Source organism: Silurus aristotelis, assembly GCF_946808225.1.
Source record: "Silurus aristotelis genome assembly, chromosome: 10".
In the NCBI taxonomy this organism is placed as follows: Eukaryota; Metazoa; Chordata; class Actinopteri; order Siluriformes; family Siluridae; genus Silurus; species Silurus aristotelis.
The window spans coordinates 9,094,006-9,114,680 of record NC_139583.1 but is presented as its reverse complement, the minus strand read 5'-3'; the positions used below and the strand labels follow the sequence as shown (position 1 = coordinate 9,114,680).

General features: G+C 37.4%; 3 protein-coding genes across 9 annotated transcripts in view; 2 read left to right on the top strand and 1 right to left on the bottom strand.

Annotated features, from left to right (window-relative positions):
* Positions 1–3,515, bottom strand: part of hipk2 (homeodomain interacting protein kinase 2) — a 92,622-nt gene extending 89,107 nt beyond the window's left edge. The window contains exon 1 of one of the 4 annotated variants that reach the window (XM_083551884.1): positions 3,008–3,515. In XM_083551884.1, coding sequence (XP_083408010.1) covers positions 3,008–3,026 — 19 coding nt within the window. In that variant the 5' untranslated portion in view covers positions 3,027–3,515. The remainder of the gene's footprint in view (positions 1–3,007) is intronic. The other 3 variants (XM_083551883.1, XM_083551882.1, XM_083551881.1) reach the window with 3 other exon arrangements.
* Positions 1–20,675, top strand: part of LOC310731884 (uncharacterized protein) — a 421,718-nt gene that overhangs the window by 212,979 nt on the left and 188,064 nt on the right. The gene's annotated exons all lie outside the window — the stretch shown is intronic.
* The window catches only part of tbxas1 (thromboxane A synthase 1 (platelet)), a 67,945-nt gene continuing 53,685 nt past the window's right edge, over positions 6,416–20,675 (top strand). The window contains exons 1-2 of one of the 4 annotated variants that reach the window (XM_083551950.1): positions 6,416–6,459; positions 12,203–12,289. In XM_083551950.1, the coding sequence (XP_083408076.1) occupies positions 12,207–12,289 (83 nt within the window). In that variant the 5' untranslated portion in view covers positions 6,416–6,459; positions 12,203–12,206. Of the gene's footprint in view, positions 6,460–12,033; positions 12,112–12,202; positions 12,290–20,675 lie in introns of those variants that run through there. The other 3 variants (XM_083551952.1, XM_083551949.1, XM_083551951.1) reach the window with 3 other exon arrangements.

Sequence of the window (20,675 nt, the reverse complement as noted above, 5' to 3'; positions counted from 1 at the left end):
TTCACTGTGTCATAATTCTCACTTTATTTCTTTAAAGGTCTTGTGGAGAACTTCGACGCCTTACTTTTGCAACTACATTGCATTCCTCTTCCTTTCACTGTAGTTCTATTAAATAATTCATTGCAGAATAAAATCTGCTCAGCTGAAAACACGTACAATAACAACTGTACTGTTATTACATTTACATTTTCTTGGAAATGCTACGTTTGTGGGTTTAAATAAACTCTAGCATTTACTTGCAAGACATTTAGCCTGCGTTCATGTTCAGAGACAGAGTTTTATAAGTGTCTATTTAGTGTAAACAGAGCTGAGGCAGACTAAAACACACTGTAGCAAATATTTGACTGCATAATGACATGCAAAACTTGATCAGTGTAATACTTTTTAAATAGTTTGTATTCAAAACTATGATTTATATACTAATGATACTAACATGAATATTAATAACAGCAATTGTTAATTTATTATTATTATTATTATTATTATAATTATTAGGGATGCATATAACAATAAACTAAAATCTGTTCTGTCTTTTGTTTACATAAAAATTTATATTTTCAGTCATACTTCACCCGGTTTAATATCTGCAGCCCATTTTTTTTAACTGCTTAAGTCAAATATCACCACATGCTCCTCCAGATCAAGGTGACATGGTGTGTACACCGTTTCGTGCAGTAACTACTGTAAACACACAGCGTGCTCACAGAAGTGTGATGAGGGTCAGAAAGTAAAGGGCTACATGACCTGCATATTGTCTTCAAGTTCGAAGCACAGAATCTAATCTGCGTCGAACCAAAATGTAGGAGTTTAGGATTTCAGAAGCACTTACACAGATGACGAACTACAGTCAACAAACGCAGTTCTATACCAGAACCTGTATATCCATCTACTGTTTTAATAAATCTATCTTTATGTCTGTATGAAACAAAATGATGTGCTTTAAACATCGTCAGATGTGGGGACCAGCTTTACCCCCTACAGCTTCAGAAGCACATCACTAAGTTATACTGGACTTTTGTCTAAATCAGTCTGAAGGAAAAAAACGCTTAAGAACCACATCAATGATGAGTGGCTTTGACATGTTTTGCAATCTGATCCACTGAGCTATGTTATGAGGGGAAGAGGTGTGTTGGTGACTGACACAATACAGATCATATATGTGTATATAGATACATTAATTATCTCAGCGCCATTTTCACTGTACCTGTAAGATTTCCCATAACTTAGCAACAGTAGCTCAAGGCGACTCAGCTCAGTTACTGTGATCAGCGTCGGATGTCAGCTGATACTCAGCATTATTTTATAGGAAAGAGGATGATAACGTGAAAAATCCTATACTATGTCATCTCCCTCTCCCTCTCTCCCTCTCTCCCTCCTCTCTATCTATCTATCTATCTATCTATCTATCTATCTATCTATCTATCTATCTATCTATCTATCTATCTATCTATCTATCTATCTATCTATCTATCTATCTATCTATCTATCTATCTATCTATCTATCTATCTATCTATCTATCTATCTATCTATCTATCTATCTATACCAGACTTGTAATACACCAGGTCTGACTCTCTCTATACAAATAGATAGATTCAAATGTGTGTTTATCTATTTAAAAATTTACAGCATAGGTCTGTTTGTCTGTATATCTGTCTTTATTTTGTCACAGACTCTATGTACTACACCAGTGATGGTCTAACTTCCCAATATGAGGTGGTTCAGATAAGAGACAGGGAACATGAGAGGGAAAGACAGATGTGTGTAATGTTCATTGAAAGCGTGTGATATCTCTCTCTCCGCCAGGGGGAGTGTGTCTAATCAATTACAGCTCTCATCCCGAACTGACAACAAAAATCAACACTTCAAAATAACACCGATTATTTGCTCACAACGGCTGGCTCTCAAAATGTCTCTTATTCTCTCATTTACAGATGGAGTTCTGCACTACATCTATAAACATTATGGCTCACTAATGCTTTATAACCTGAACAGTTACGCACCGCATATACTCCGGACACTCAGCGTTTTCCTATCAGACTCGATCACGCTGAGATCATCATGCTGAAATCATCTCGGATTCACAGCACAACTAAAAGTTAATCTTGTTTTCCACAATGCAAGAATGTCCTGGTTTTTCTCAAATCAGGGGGCTCTTACTTTCCAGTCCAAGACAGTCATGATGCAGAATGATGCGGGAGCCTTGCTTTTAGTCTGGATGAACAGATAGCTTAATCGGATTAACAGATCAGATCGACATGAAAGCATGCATTTAACTAATAGGCCTGTAGGTTAAGATATAGGAGGTGTGATTTGCTCTGAAAGCCCACACTTGCTCAATTTTTGCCCTAGGATTAATCTAATCACCAGGTGCCTACATGCACGACATTTAATCTGTCAGTACTTTTGACTGACGGCCATGTGGAGTCTAACATTTCAGTTAATATCACACTCAAATGACACAAAATGTATTTTTTGACACGTGATGGATCCTTTAAAAAAAAGATCATCAAAGCCGCCGCGCGCGTGCCGTTCACTGAGATCCACTTTGATCTCTTGGGCTGTTCTGCTTTCCGAGATGATCACCAGGGTCCAATCTCATTTCAACTCCAGTGTGTACGCACTCGTTTTTTTTTTTTTTTTTTTTGTTCTAATCGGACTGTGAAATCCGTGCAAAAACCATGAGAAGATCAGAGAAGATCGGAGAAGATCTTCAAAGGCAGCAGTGCGATGTGGCGATCGGACTCTACAGGCACGTATATGCGCTCGCGGACCGCAAATGTTGCTCGTTAGTGGACAAAACAAACGCAAAAAACAACAACAATATGCAAAAGCAAATATCCGGATCTTAAGCACGAAGTGCACGCATGAAGTCTACGAATGATGCCAAAAGCCGGTCCGATTTCTTCTGATCACTGATCCTATCTAAAAAAAAAAAGGACCAGAAAGCCCGTTTGGAGAAATCGTACAAATGATCGTGTGATGTTATCAATATTCCTGGATCTTACCTTCGTATACAGGGGCCATCGGTGCAAGGGTTCCTGCTGTTCATGGCAAAAATGTGCAGAGATGCTTCAGTTCAGAACTCGGGAAAAAATCTGCCATCTTGAGCCGCTGACAGAATCGCCGTCTCCCACATTACTGAGCCAGTTCATCGGGGAGAGAAGAACAGAAGAGAGAGAGAGAGAGAGAGAGAGAGAGAGAGAGAGAGAGAGAGAGAGAGAGAGAGAGAGAGAGAGAGAGAGAGAGAGAGAGAAGGATCACATCCACAACGCAATCGTAATAGCCGGATTAAACAAAAGAACCAGTCCAGATGCAACTTCGCCGCTAACGCACGAGCGCAGAACAGCTGTCGGGCTCCGAGGCTGAGTCGGATTGCAGCTCCAGGGGCTTCAGCTTGCACAGGGCATGTCTGCGGAGTGCCTGCAAAAGTTGCAATGGTGAAAGAAGCGGAGCGAGACGACTTGAGCCGAGCCTGAGAGCTAATCAAACACCTATGCAATCGTTCAGAGGACTTTACGCCTCCTAAAAAAAAAAAGCAGCTTTACACATGTTGCATGCAGAAATCTCAAATTTCATGTTAGACACGCCTGTCGTTTCTGCATCTTGATGAGCTCCTTATCTTTTCATATGCAACATTATTTTTAAAAAGCATAATATTTTGTAATGCATTTGCAAAAAAAAAAAAAGGGTTTTCAGATACTGTATACATTAAAGCAGGGTGCAAATTTTTCTTCTTCAATGTTAGGAAGCTTGGGTTAGAGCGGAGTGTTAGCCATGATTTGAAGCACAGTGGGTTAAGGGACTTTCTCAAGGGCCAAACATTGGTGGCTTGGCGATAATAAATGACATTCACAAGGGAGTTCATCACACTCATCTCATCACATAAATCAGAAGAAGCAGAAAACACAAACTTCTCTGTCCTAAAGCCATTCATTCCCCTGGCAGAATACCGTAGCATAGTCACCTCTCGAAATTTGTAAGATCTCCATACAGCATATTTGATCATATATGTCATTAAAATGTATGGCATTTGGCAGATGCCCTTATCCAGAGCAACTTACAACAGAGCAGGAGAGGGTTAAGGGCCTTGCTCAAGGGCCCAGCTGTGGCAGCAGGGGGGGATTTGAACTTGTGACCTTCTGATTTAAAGTCCAACGCCTTAACCACTAAACCCACCACCTCCTCCTTAAAGTTATTATAAATTTGGTTTAACTTTAATCTGTTGTATCGCTCATCAATACACCATATACCATAATCACAGAGAAGAAAAACAACATTTTAGGAGATTATAGCAGGATGCCTACAATCTATACTGCTTATAATAAATGATTAATGCTTCAGTACAGACATTCTGTGCTTTTTATTCTATTGTCCATACACGTGCTGCCATATGATCAGCTCATTAAGATCTTCAAGAGTTTACAGCACATTTTAGTAGTCTGGAAGGGAACTATGGTAGCAAAGGTGAAGTTTTCTGTGACACAGTACCTACATTTATAATACAGACTCAAATCTTTAGTTCACAAATGAAACTTGTAATGAAATGAAATGAATCATCTAAACAGCCCTATCCGGAATCCGCCTGTGACCCTTTCGATCTCACACAACCTCCAATGAAGTAATTACAGTAATTACCCTGTTGAATGATTCTGGTTTCTATAAGTCGTGTCTGGATTAAGGGCGCCAATGACGCCGCTGTATTTTTTTTTCTTTCCTCCCAGAATGACCGAGAGCGGAATCAGATTACACACCACTCATCCAGATGTGCATCATCTCTCATTTACTGCACTCAACTTAAGAAAAGATCCTCGCTGTGTTTAATCACACCTCTGTCTGCTGGGAAGTGTGTGAATAAAGAGCAACACTGGTCAGAGATCTGACACACTGGGGAGAAAACATATCATTATAACTCAACTATAACTACAACTAACTGTTTGACTGCTTACTATTACTAGTTTAATCATTTCAAAATGAAACGAGAAATGTGATTAAATAAGACATTTGGCAGTAAAGCTTTAAAAAAGGCTTAATGGTAAACTAAACAACTATAATATTAGTAATGATAATAGTGATGATGATAATAACAAGAATACAACAACTTTAACATATACGATGTTATTAGAATATTGATAATTATTCAACAAATTGTGATTATAATAATTATGATAGTGATGATTAGTATTATAAGTATTGGTAGTAGTAGTAATAGTAGTAGAAGTATTATTAGTAGTATGTTTGTAATGGAAGACCTAGAGGTACTACTAGTAGTAGTAGTAGTAGTAGCATAAAAGTAGTACTAAAATTAATAGTTTATATTATGTATTAGTAATAGTAGTAGGAATAGTAGTAGATGTAGTAGTAGTAGTAGTAGTAGTAGTAGTAATAGTTGTAGTAGTAATTAAGGCTTTGCTACTAGTAATAGTAGTAGTAGAACTAGTATTGTTAGTATTATTTGTATTTGTACTACTAGTAGTAGTTGTAATAGTATTAGAACTAGTAATAGTTGTTGTAGTAGTACTGGTAATAGTTGTTGTAGTAGTACTGGTAATAGTTGTTGTAGTAGTACTGGTAGTATCAGCAGTAATAAGTCCTACGATTAGTGATGATAGTATTAGTACTAGAATTGGTAGTATAAATGCTAGTAATAGTAGTAGTAGAACTAGTATTGGTAGTAATATTTGTCTTTGTACTAGTTGTAATAGTATTATAACTAGTAATAGTTGTAGTAGTACTGGTAGTATCACTTGTAATAATATAAGTTATATGATTAATAATGATAGTATTAGTACTAGAATTGGTAGTATAAGTGCTAGTAATAGTAGTAGTAAAACTAGTTTTAGTAGTATAATTTGTATTTGTACTAGTTTTAGTAGTATTAGAACTAGTAATGGTTGTAGTAGTAGTACTGGAAGTATCAGTAGTAATAATATAAGTAATGATAGTATTAGTACTAGAATTGGTAGTATTAGTGCTAGTAATAGTAGTAGTAAAACTAGTTTTAGTAGTATAATTTGTATTTGTACTAGTTTTAGTAGTATTAGAACTAGTAATGGTTGTAGTAGTAGTACTGGAATTATCAGTAGTAATAATATAAGTAATGATAGTATTAGTACTAGAATTGGTAGTATTAGTGCTAGTAATAGTAGTAGCAACAGCGGTACTAGTAATAATTGTAGAAGTAATGTTAAATATAAAAGTAGTAGTAGGAATAGCAGTAGTGATTATACTACAATTATATTACTTTAAGCTAAATGCAGTGATTCTGCTTTTAAATTTTTTTTTGTTGTCCACATTAATATTTTTTTTTACTAAACAAACCAGCTGTTCTTATGTCTTGCACTACAAGTCCCGATCTGCTTAACGGTAGTCTTTTTTATTTAAATATTTTGTATTGCACTACATTACCCAGAAGCACTTGGGCACAAACAAACACTCCTGCGCGCTGGAAGAGGCAGAGGTAAGCTTTCCACCGCGTCCGTGCTTCATAACCTGCATTATTCCTCTGTGTGTGTAGGATCACCATGTCTAATGTAATCCTCTAACTCTTATCGGTTAAAATAGCATATCGTGGAAGACCACAAAACGGGCTAATTCTAGAAAATAAAAAGTTTATAGTAAAGGTGTCTGGTGCATCAGGATTATATGCTCCAGAACTAGAAGGCATCATGGTCAGTGTGTATACATCTGACTGTAGGGGAAAAGATCCTGCAATACCACAGGATCTATAGCAGACTAAATATTTAAGGGTTAATCCCAAATTCGATCCTGTGTACTAAGTAGGGTGTATGAATAGTGCATGTCCTCACACCTGGCATAGTGCACTATTAATAGTGAGTGAGTAAATACTTTGTGGGATTGAGCAATGCCCAGTGTTGTGCTCTTTCTGTGCTCTTTCTGTGCTCCTCAGTGTGAATCGGTCTGATTTCACTGCATCAATGAAAGTGACATGTTTATAAATAACTATACGTCCCTTCAGTAAACTATATATTTCTGTTTAACCACAATCTAACTAGTTTTTATATCCTTGTTTACTACTTCTCTTGGATAAAACAAATAAAATAGCAGTGCTATGAAATTGGATTATACAAATCACAGTCCGCTGGGTGTAATTTCCCTGCTGCACCGTGAAATTATATCCAGACTTTTCGCAGATGTCAGAAATGCTGAAACGCCAACATTATTACAAGCCGAGTCTTCTGTGTGTATTTGGTTGAAATGGATGAATCTTGGCCTCATTGTTAATAGAGGGAACGGGATACACAACATTGCGCATGCGTGAACCGGAACCTGGTCTATAATTTGGAATAAAAAAAGGGCTAATCACTTAAGATTGTGACAAGATCAAAATCTGATTAAAAATCTGCAAAAATTTCAGAAAATCAGATTGTGACACTGTGATTGTGACAGATAGCCTCGTGATCATCAATAGGATATATTGTGGATCAGCCACAAATGCGAAATTGTGCGAAAGCACAATTCTATTCAATACATTTCTAACATATTCTCCATTTCAACGGAATGTTTGTGAACTCTAATAAACAAAATTATAATTGAAAACTAAATAAATCTAATTCTTTGCCGTACTTAAGTAGCTTTTCTTTGCATATATGTACTTTATTAATGTATTTCCATTTGGAGAGACTTTAACTTCAAAGTCATTAATAGTACATTTTATTTACAGTCGGCGAAATCAGTCGTTCCTTTTTATTTATGTGTGAATAAAAAAGTGCGTGCATTGTTTTAAACTGATTTTGATTGGCACTTGGTGGTATCTACTTAGCACGAACGTAAAGTTCAGTATCAGTTCAACAGCAAGCAGAATATTTTGAGACGAATAAATGATGGAAGAAACTCCTGACTCTAACTTGCCACAACACCTGTGGCCTCATTTGTGCATTTTCTTTTTAAAGTATTTGAAAAGAAGGTTTTGGGCTCATGATAATTTTATTAGATATTAATCAGTGTTTGACCAATTATTATTCTATTAATAGATTGGTGTGGTAAAAGTCGATTAAGCAAAGAATCTTGTGATAAAAAAGATAATAGGACATTACAGTCATAATAAATCATAGTAATTTGGAAACATAAGTACATTTGGAAGCAAACAATTTGTACTTTTACTCAAGTGAAAATATTTGGTCTGACGATCACGTGTATCGGAAACGATAGAGTAGACAGAGAAATCTGAAAAGAATGGGGTTAGGGTAAATTACGAAGGATGTTCAAACCAGGGCTTTTAATTTTACAAGTATAAAAAAGGATGCTAGTGTGACGGAAGTAGTAAGTGGCTAATTTGTCCTATCACTGATGGTCGGCGCACATGTCACAAGCCAGTCCAGAGACCGTTAATCAAGATGGCAGACAACAGCGTTAGTGCGCACATGAAACGATGTGTGACAACAAAGTTTCTTGTGAAAGAAGGCCTAAAACCCGTAGATATCAACAGTGTGCTGATGAGACACTCAGCCGCAGTAAGACGATAGCCATACGTCCGTCAGTAACGATACTGGTCTTGGTGGTTCCCAACCCACAGCATTTATTCCTGTGAACAATCAGCGCAAAAAACGCCAGATCTTGGATAATCTACGAGTTCCTCAGAGGTCAACATTTCAGCACTGATGATGATGTGAAGCAGGTTGTTCTAGAATGGTTCAGGTGTACTGACTATGCTTTCTATGCTAAATATTTCCAGGCATTAGTTAAATGCTAGTGTATAAATGTAGCAGAGGAGTATGTTGAAGAATAAATTCAGATTCCATTCCTTGAAATTTGTTCTTTTATTTTATAAGTTTAAAACTTGAACACCCCTCTTATTTATTTCAGAAGACTTCCACAGTTATTACTATTATACATATTTGTATATAATTTAATTGTTTTCAAAATGATTACATATATAAAGAAAATGTAACTTAAAGTCAGTGGAAGCTTTATCACTGCATAGAAGAAAAAACTGCGAACAAGTGCAGGAAATTGGATTTTTACGAGAAATGGTCTGTTTTTTGTTTGTTTTTTTTTTTATTAAAACACGCTGCAGACTGCAATATTTCAGAAAATGGTAATAAAATTAAAATGAAAGAGTTTTAATTGTTTCTGTGTGACTCAGTACCAAATGATCCACAGTGTGGTACCAGTTTGCAGCCCAGTGGTTTAGGACCCACGATATACTGTAATGTACAATGCATTCACACACACACACACACACACACACACACACACACACACACACACACACACACACACACACGTTAATAATAAATTCACAATTTTATTCCTGAATGTAAATGTATTTGTATAATGTATTTTTTATTTCAATTGAAATTAAATAGTCTTTAAATCAAGTCGTATTCATTAAGATCTTAGGAAAAAGCACTGAGGAACTCAGCTCACTTGGGAGAAAACCTCTCCCACATGAAGAGCTTACTCATGAAGCTTATTGTGGGGATGTCAAGAGCGTGCAACGCTTCACTGGGAACATTGCGATTGAAAAAATATTAAATAAGTTAGGTTTAGGTTCCTTTAACAATTTTCTTGGCCATGAAACAAATCCATAGGTGTTATTTCCCAGTGTTAATGTCATCATTATTATTCTAAAATGAAGAAAACGCACCTATGAGCAGACTGACAGTGTAGGTCACTCCATAACTACAATTATGACTGCACTCTATCTTTGGCTTAGCTAATAATTTTCTGTTCACAGTCTGGTAGTGTTTGAACCCTTCAACAGTGTCAGGGTCAATTTCTAATCACAGCACCACCATTAGCTGGATCTCTTTAGACTGGTGGGTTGTTCCTTCAACAGTGAAACTAAAGTGATTAAAAACCCCTGCACCACTGAAGAGATGAAACTGATATATACACCACCAGATCTCATTCCAAATGAACACTTATGGGAGATTTTAGTGTGACATTTTCGATAGCTTTGTCCACCACTGCCATCATCAAAACACCTAAGGGAATATCTTTTGGAAGTATGGTCTTCGGCAATTCAGTACAGCGCCAGAGACTTCTATAAACTGTTTCAATGAGCAGTGACGCAGTTCTAGCAGCCTATGTTGGCCCAACACCTTGCTAAGACAATGTTGATTTTTCCTTTAATTAGTGTCACATTTGTACAGTGTATATACATTATATTTACAGTGTATATACATTATATTTACAGTGTATATACAGTATATATAAACTGTAATTGTCTGCTTATACATTGTGCTGTGTGTCTGGAAAACTAAACCAGATGTGTTATGCTAAAAAATTTTGCTATTATTTTAAAAGACTACTTTGTCCAGATGTTTGTTTGCAGTGCAGCTTGTTTGATATTTTTTTACAGTGCAAAAACATCCCTCAGCTTGCTGTGAAAAATGCAATTTAACCATGAAACTACGCTTACATCGCCACTCTTAAAAAAGTGCTTCTTGAGATTGTCGGATTCTGCATACAGCCGTGTAACTTTAAAGTCTTTAAACGAATCTGTGAAGATTGAAATCAGATGGAACCATTGCATGATGGTACTTTAATTGTTCTAACAGAAAACACTAAACCCTCATGGTCTTTTGGCATCTGGAATGGCCAGAATAATACAAATATCCAGTAGAAATAAAAGACCCACCCAACAGCATAGTCTGTGTCTCAGGAGGATAGAAACAAACTAAAGAATTTCCAGGAACCATAATTTACTTATGTAACTGGGTAACCACAACCCTCTCTCTTAGTAATATTATTTATGGTATAATCGTGATGGGGTTTGCATTCTGAATTTGTTCTTTGTACTGAGTCATGTGTTCCTGCAGGTTTAGTATAATGACACTTTATTGTTTTTCAATATTTCCTTCATCATAGGTTTATTTATGGAGGTGTTGCGGAACTTGTTTAACTTCATTTCTGAAAATGAATCTCAGATGTTAGTGTGTCTGCCTTTTCACAACTGAACAATTCACACATTGCTCAGTTATCTCTGTGGATTATGTTTTCTTTTTCCATTTTAATAGTGCTGTAATGGGTCCAGATTTTAGAAACATCTCAAAATTAGCCATTAAATTGTGCCCTATTTCCTGCACATATATGGGGAGCAAAACCAAAGATTATTCGATATTTGGTCTGACGATCACCTATGATATATTTATGGGAGAGACACATATGCCCAATAGCCAAAGCAATGTGAAAAATATGAAAACAAATTATTTACATTTTCTAACTACAATTATGACTGCAGTCTATCTGTGGCTATGCTCATTATCTCCTGTTCACAGTCTGGTAGTGTTGTAACCCTTCATCAGTGTCAGGGTCAGTTTCTAATCACAGCACCACCATTAGCTGTATCATATTAGACTAGGGGGTTGTTTCTCAACCCGATAGTGAAACTAAGGAGATTTTAAAACCCCTGAAACCCTCATGAAGATCAAATTAATGTATGCTATAGCCCAACCCAAATGAACACCTATGGGAGATTTTGGAGGGACATGTTTTACAGCTCAGTCCACCACTGCCATCATCATAACAAGTAAGAGAATTTGTTTTGGAAGGATTTCTCTTCATCCTTTCAGTACAGGTACAAAAACCTGTATACTCTCTGTGAAGAACACATGACACCATTTTGGCAGCGTGTGGTGGCCCAACACCTTGCAAAGACACTTGATGTTGATTTTTCCTTTAATTAGTCTTACATCTGTACAGTATGTGCTGTACAGCACATACTGTACAGAAGTACAGTATGTGCTGTAATTGTATGCCTGTATATGAGCTGTATGTCTGAAAAACCAAGCCAGATGTGTGCTGTAATAGTTCTAGACTATAAAAACTATGTTTAAAATGATGTCTCTTTAAATGAGAGTTGTTTACAGTAGATTCATGTAGGATGTTTGTGAAAACTGATTTAATCGATTATTATGTGGAGATACAAATGTTCTACGTGCATTTTACTGTATTTTAGAAGTTCTTGCACTTTGGATTGCATTGCTTGTGCTGTGACTTGCATTTTTCTCTGATTAACCATTAACTGTTATGCAAAACATTAGAAATGTAAGTCAAGGGTGGTAACAAAAGCTGCAACATTGATCAGAGTTGTTTAGTACTATCCAAATACAATCAAATGCAATTTGTGCAGTTTGTGATACCTGTATGTTCATAGCACTTCATACCTGCTGTTTCATTTGGTTAATATTTGTTCTTTTGGATTGTTTATCAGAATTGTTTATGTTTTTGACCAGAGCCATGCTGACAATGTTTGGAGTTGAGTCAAGTGGATTCCCTTTATCCATTGGCCTTTTCCTGCTCTTCTTGGTCCTTCTGTACTGGTGAGTTAAGCATCATACAGTGGTTATAAATTTCAGGTCTGAATTTATATATTTTAATGGGAAAAAAAGGATAGAAATAAATGCCTGAGATGTGCTGCATGTGTCACCATCATAATGTTGGATTGGTTAATGGAGTAATAACAATGCGGTTAATGGTGTATATGATGTAGTTCTGGTTTGGAGATGGTTTATATTGTACAGTATATATTTCTAAAAATGATTGCGTTTATGAGTCTGAACACTATATATAAGGGGGGAAAGGTTACACAGAAAAATAGATGCTGCAGTGGGAAATAATTTCAATAAAGTTCTCGGGCTGGCCAAGAAGCAACACATTTATTTTGTCCATAATTCCGACTTCAGTTATGAGAAGTAATATGGCTAATACTAAAATATAGTAAAACTGACCAGCAGGCTTTCCAGTAAATGAGAGTTTCCCGTTGCATTTTGTTCTTTTGTGCCAGAGGCATTAAAGTAATTGTAAAAATTCATAAACAACTAATTAAGTACTGGAATAATATTAAGGTTGAAAATGATAATTATGTGAATAAAACAGACTTATTGTGGAAAGAAAATATTGCCACAATATTTCACAGTAGTACATTTTAAAACTTAATTCACTTCTTCCCGGTATTGCAATTTGATTTATCACCTTTGGTCCAGATCGTCCCATGCAAAGATGTTGCAACTAATTGCTATAGTTAACAGAATGAAATCATTCGAAAAACAAGGTCTAATCATTTTAGTTTCGTGCATGTCGTGAATATTTCGGTGCTCACTTCTCTTCAGATAGAGTAATGTTATTTTAAGACTTTTTGTAATTAACCTGAAAGTCGCCTGTGATTGCATCAGTTAGGTATCCCTTTACTTTTCTGTAGACCATGGCCTGGAAATAAATATACTGTATTATAATTATAAATGTTTGAAAATAATTATAGCACTTTATCCAGGCTTTGAAATTTAATATTTTCACTTGTAATTATGGGAGAAAAGTGTGTCCTCTTTTAAACGTCTGTGTCAGAAACATCTTACAGTTATGAGTTTTATGTTGTTCTTGGAACGTACTCTTTTGTATTAAGTTTTAATGCAGTTCAGCGCTTTATTATGAGCTTCAGATGTTCATGTTCCAGCTTTTTGCATCCCTGCACCCATTCGGTCATTCGGAACAAGTAAATTCCTGTCTGCTGGCAAAAACGCTGCTACAATTCATATTGGACTGAAGGAGGTTGGTTATGTAAAGGCCTGTTATGCTGTCATCTTGCAAATGAAGATTTATATCAGTGGATGAAACCCTCCCACATGAGGACAACCATGACACTAAGGTTAAAAAAAAGACAGGATTTAGTATAGGCAGTGTTGATGGGCTTTTCTGGCACTTCTCCTGTGCTGAAATAAGCCACATTAGAAGATTAGTCTCTGGATTTGAAACTTTGTGGCACGGTAAAATAAGAGCCTGCTATCATTGAAACTGTTCTTGTCAAACATGCCATGACTTCTCAACTATAAACCACACATGCTAATGTAATGGATGAAAATATTCTGAGTGACAGAGGAGCTGGAACGGCGCCATTGCAGATTGAAGAAACCGCAGGCTTCTTTCATGTCTGCGCTGATCAAATGAGTTGGTCGCTTTTGTGGTTCGGTATAGAAGCAGCACAGGCAGGGCTTTTTTAAGAAGCCAATCTTCTTAATCATATGTGAATGTAATGTGCGTGAAACAGGGATGAGCCACTACTGAACTATCTCCTCCTACTGGCTAGTATAATGATTTATGCAAATATAGCCAGAATTCTTTTTTAAATGCAGTTACACAAATTGGATCAGAAAATTAAATGTGCACTGTACATTCTCGGAGGGAAGAATATTTAATTCTGCGCTTTTCTTGTGCTGGAGTAGCAGCATTAAGAATGCATATGTTACCTGTAGGGAGGAAAAGAGTGAATTTAAGGGAAGAATCTACCCAAAAACAACTGGTATATACAAATCGCCTAATCTTCATTAGCATTCAGGTTTTATTTTGCAATTATATTGTAACTTTTTTGCGTGAACACATTTTCACTTTACTTAACGGTTTTCTACATGACCCACAATATACAGTGGGTACGGAAAGTATTCAGACCCCCTTAAATTTTTCACTCTTTTTTATTTTGCAGCCATTTGCTAAAATAATTTAAGTTCATTTCTTTTCCTCATTAATGTACACATAGCACCCTATATTGACAGAAAAACACAGAATTGTTGACATTGTTGCAGATTTATTAAAAAAGAAAAACTAAAATATCACATGGTCCTAAGTATTCAGACCCTTTGCTCAGTATTTAGTAGAAGCCCCCTTTTGATCTAATACAGCCATGAGTCTTTTTGGGAAAGATGCAACAAGTCTTTCACACCTGGATTCAGGGATCCTCTGCCATTCCTCCTTGCAGGTCCTCTCCAGTTCTGTCAGGTTGGACGGTAAACGTTGGTGGTCAGCTATTTTTAGGTCTCTCCAGAGATGCTCAATTGGGTTTAAGTCATTGCTCTGGCTGGGCCATTCAAGAACAGTCACAGAGTTGTTGTGAAGCCACTCCATCGTTATTTTAGCTGTGTGCTTAGGGTCATTGTCTTGTTGGAAGGTAAACCTTCAGCCCAGTCTGAGGTCCAAAGCACTCTGGAGAAGGTTTTCGTCCAGGATATCCCTGTGCTTGGCCGCATTCATCTTTCCCTTTATTGCAACCAGTCGTCCTGTCCCTGCAGCTGAAAAACACCCCCACAGCATGATGCTGCCACCACCATGCTTCATTGTTGAGACTGTACTGGACAGGTGATGAGCAGTGCCTGGTTTTCTCCACACATACCGCTTAGAATTAAGGCCAAAAAGATCTATCTTGGTCTCATTAGACCAGAGAATCTTATTTCTCACCATCTTGGAGAACTCCATGCGGGTTTTCATGTGTCCTGCACTGAGGAGAGGCTTCCGTCGGGCCACTCTGCTATAAAGCCCCACTGGTGAAGGGCTGCAGTGATGGTTGACTGTGACAACTTTCTCCCATCTTCCGACTGCATCTCTGGAGCTCAGCCACAGTGATCTTTGGGTTCTTCTTTACCTCTCTCACCAAGGCTCTTCTCCCCCGATAGCTCAGTTTGGCCGGTCGGCCAGCTCTAGGAATGGTTCTGGTCGTCCCAAACGTCTTCCATTTGAGGATTATGGAGGCCACTGTGCTCTTAGAAACCTTAAGTGCAGCAAAAAATTTTTTGGAACCTTGGCCAGATCTGTGCCTTGCCACAATTCTGTCTCTGAGCTCTTCAGGCAGTTCCTTTTACCTTAATGATTCTCATTTGCTCTGACATGCATTGTGATTTGTAAGGTCTTATATAAACAGGTGTGTGGCTTTCCTAATCAAGTCCAATCAGTATAATAAAAAATTTCTGGACTCAAATGAAGGTGTAGAACCATTTTAAGGATGATCAGAAGAAATGGAGAGCACCTGAGTTAAATATATGAGTGTCACAGCAAAGGGTCTGAAAACTTAGGACCATGTGATATTTCAGTTTTTCTTTTTTAATAAATCTGCAAAAAGGTCAACAATTCTGTGTTTTTCTGTCAGTATGGGGTGCTATGTGTACATTCATGAGGAAAAGAAATGAACTTAAATGATTTTAGCAAATGGCTGCAATATAACAAAAAGTGAAAAATTTAAGGGGGTCTGAATACTTTCCGTACCCACTGTATATGGCCGTACGACTACCTGTTGACACTGGTGCAAGTTTGAATTGCTTTGTTTCTGATTAAATAGCAACATTTTAGTGTTTGAATCTTCCTCCTCTATACACAAACAATTCTAAACCTTTCTGCTAATAAAACTTCACGTCATCAATGTCATTTTGTTTATAATTTCTTTAATGGCTAACGAGCTGAGACTCTGCCACAACTCATTGTTCGGTATAAACTTTAAAAATGTATTTCATGGTGGAGTTTTCCTTTAAGCACAAATGTTTCACCTATAATTTATAATTATAATAAATTTAACATTTCTAATTACACTTTAATGCTTTGTTGCACTTTCATTTTCTCAGGTAAAAGATATATACTATACATGCATACTTACAAAAAGGTACAAAATGAGGACTTTTTTCATGAGGACTATGCATAGAGAAACAGAACAAATAACAGATAAGTAAGAACATATGGGCCATTTGATGAAAATGTATTAAATATAATCAACTCATCTAAAGCACTGATATGATAAGATATAATTTAGTTGATTTGGCTCGGCTGAGGAATGCGCTTTAAAGCCAACTGGGCTAAATGCGGGTTAATATGAGGCAATCAGACAGCACTCATCGTGGATCTCTGCATAATCTTGGCTGTGTCGTCTCCTGTGATGCTCGGCTCTTTTTTTTTTTCATGCTGCTGTAGTGTTGTTATGAGGTTCAAAATAAAGCTTAGTCCTCTTGCAGAGTTAAGAACTACTTTCCTGTGAAACGTGAGAAGTAGTTATAGGTTAATGTGCAATTAGGTAATTTGTGAAAAGGTTCCATAATTTGAAGTGAAATGGTGGAGAGGATGACATATTCACACAGATCTGTTAATAAAAAGTGAGAATGTGAGACTAAACCCATCTGTTTGTATAATCAGCTGGTACTTAACATTTTTGTTGGATCAGGTGAGTTGTGAGAGCAAAGACAACAAAATAGAGAGAGAAGCTACCAAAGGCCACAATCTCTCCTTTTCTTTATGTATCTGTCTTACTTTTTTACCTTGTCACAGTATTTCTCATGTTCCTCATTCATTACAGGTTTAGTTACATACCTCGAATGCTTCAGTCGAGTGTTTCCTGTCTCCTCGGATTAAATCGTTTCTCCATTGTGTTTAGGAGCGTCATGCATTAAGACATTATTTGCATAGAGATGCTGGTATACACCCAGACCACAGCACTATAGTATTTACAGCCATGTTAACTGAGTTTCACCGCCCTCCTGTGTGCTAATACATGCTGCCACTGCACACCATGCGGTGGTAATCGTATCAATCCGTGGATAGCTGACTCTGCAGCACAGCAGTTATGTGGCCAGATTGACTTTCTTTGTCATTGGAGCTGTTATTGCTTAATTGAGGGCTCTTGGACAGCCCATCCATCACAGATGTTAATCATATCAAGGGCTCACACCTCCCTGAGAAACCTGCTCCCCTCAGACCTTTCCATGGCAATCGGCTGATAATAAAGCTAATATTGTAATCTACTCTAATTTCTCTGAGATACACGCAGCACTGTAAATGAGCTCTCAGCTGGATGCTTCAGGTTGCTACTGCAGACAGCACTGTTAATGGGGACTGGAGCGCCATCACGGAGCATAAAGCCCAGTTGTCTTCACACCTCCTGTCCTGCTGATTAGCTCAATTTGAGCAAGCTGTTGACTGAATCTCAAAATACAATATAGAAAATGCAGCAGGTAAAAATCAGCGCCGCTGGGTGAAACCGTTTGGCAAGACGAATGTCATGATTAAAAACAGTTTTTTTTATCCTGTTCAGAAAATAGAACAAATAGGACAAGAAAAAGACAAATAAATACACCGATAATATATAACACGAAAATTGTTTAAAACATTCCAGCCACATAATTGTCAGGAAGTTCATTCCAGTCCTTTTTTTTTTTTTTAAATGACACTACATTTCATAAATTCACTACAATATCCAATGAGTTTATTAGAGGGACAGCGCATGTAGGACATTTTGGAGACAAGGTGAGGAAGGCAAGATTGAGATGGTTTGGACATGTGCAGAGGAGGGACATGGGGTATATATCGATAGGAGAATGCTGAGGATGGAGCCACCAGGAAGGAGGAAAAGAGAAAAGGCCAAGGAGGAGGTTTATGGATGTGGTGAAGGAAGACATGCAGGTAGTTTGTTTGAAGGAGGCAGATGTAGAGGACAGGGGGGGTATGGAGACGGATGATCCGCTCTGACAACCCCTAATGGGAGAAGCCAGAAGAAGATTCAAAACTAATATTTTCAAAAATTATCCATATTTAGCTGCAGTGTTAAATTGATAGAAATCTGAGTTTAAAGCTTTTAAGCGTCTTTAGCCACTCATCAAGCATTTATTTGGAGTACCTGTATATCTGGATGTTTATTTAATTATTAATTATGAGATAATGCAATCAGTTAATCATGTGGCAGCAGCACAACGCATAAAATCATGCTAATGCAGGTCTTCAATTAACGTTCGCGTCAAACACTAAAATGGGGAAAAATGCGATCTCAGTGACTTTGACCTTGGCATGATTGTTGGTGCCAGGTGGGCTGGTTTAAGTATTTCAGAAAGTGCATATATCCTGGGATTTTTACACACACACAACAGTCTGTAGAGTTTACACAGCAACAAAAACATCCAGTGAGCAGCAGTGCTGCAGGTGGAAAACACCTTGATTTTATAAGAAAGGTTAGAGGAGGATGAACAAACAGGTTTGAGCAGGCTGGAGGTTGGAGCTGCTGTCTTGAGCAGAAAAGCATAACAGCATATGCGCTATACAGTATGTGTGAGGTGGTTGGGCTAACAGCTGAAATCCACTTTGGATTTTAATCTAAATACAAAATCAAAGTAATGAAATTTGACCATATTGACAGCTTATCAACAAGCTATCACTTGCAAGTAAATCTGGAGTTTTCTGTATTCATCAGAAGTTTTGACAATACCTAGTTCTGAGAGTACCATGCAAGAAAATTCAGCTGTCATGCATAACCCTGTCCTCTATTTTACAAAAGCTCTAGCTATGTATCTAACAATCTCTGGTGAGTCCCAACAGAGGGATGGAAATAGCAGAATGTTATTGCCGTGGTGAGTCCCCAAGAGAGCAGGCCTGGGATTTGGAGAGGTGTGATGGAACTACAGGGACTTGCATGACTAACATAAACTGCAGGGATGTTGCAGTAGGGCTACTCACATGTCTGTTGCACCTCTATTTTTGGTTATTGTTATCTTACAACCTGCACCTGCATGCTCATTGTACTGTAGCTGCAGAGAGAGCGAGAGAGAGAGAAAGGGCTCTTATATGTCATAGGTTTGCATTTAAAAGGTTTCTAGTCATTTAGGAAAGAATTGTTATTTAACTCTGAATTGTTCGAGCAGAAGCTCTACTTTATGAGCTTTACAACAAATGACATCTTGCTTGAATATGTTTGGAAGGAGGATAGCATTGCATCAAATATAATATTCTAGCTTACTGTATCTCTTCACATCAGATCAAGTATGGTTGTTCATTACAAACAGCGTCCTTCCTGTTTAAAACCTATGTGTTGTTATATAATATAAATGTAATGCATCTATACTAAACGCTTGGTGATGTCTAATTTGTTCATGATTCACCTTTCGACTACAGAAAGTAATGGTACGTTTAATGCGTACTCCCTGTGCCTGCATGGGTTTCATCCAGGTTCTTTAGTTTCCTTTATCCTCTGTAAAACGTGAGGTGTGCACATGTGTGTGAGAGAGATTTATTTATTAATCTTTAGTAAATGCTTTTTCCTCCTCAGGCTCAAGTCTCGAAGCCTACCCTGGGAACAATGGGTGTGAGGCGGGCACTATGCACACACACACACACACACACACACACACACACACACACACACACACACATTTATACTTATTCACACCTAGGTGCAGTTTAGAGAAGTTAACACGTTTTAGATCGTGGATAGAAACCAGAGAACCCAGAGGAAACCCAGACAGCCATAGGGATAATATACAGTGCACATGACAGAACAAAGGGCGGAGAAATAAAGGTCACTTGAGTCTTCTAAAAGCTATTGTGGTGCTCATGTTGACGTGCTTTCAGCAGTCACTGCCTTTTTGATGTCCAAATTGGCCATGTCACAATTCACTCTCGTGCATCGAAGCCCATACTGTGAAGTGGAGAGATAAAAAAAAAAAAAAAAAAAAGCAGAATGCTTTTGGTGAAAACAAGAATTGTATTTCATGTAAAAGCATTATACTATACAGATAGTGTGACACGTCAAATGAAAAATAATCTGCTGGGTCTGTTATACTGTAGGGAACATTTATTATCCTGGCATGAGCAGATTCACTTGCAAATCAATACAGGTGCTGTAACTAATCACCTTTATCTTAAAATGAGATGTTTCTATTAAGATGGGTGTGATTTCTTAAGGATGACCCCACCCCTTTTCATAATTGACAATCACTGAATGGTCATATCCATATTATATCCTGTCTTCAGCTCTGAGGCAAAATAAGTGCATTCTTCATCCTTGTCATTTGTGTTCATTTGAGGAATCTAATAGCACCAATATGCAGTAACATTACTGAAAGGAGTAGAGTGGCTTATTTTTGCCTTCTCTCTCACAACTCACCTGATCCAACAAAAATGTTAAGTACCATGACTTCT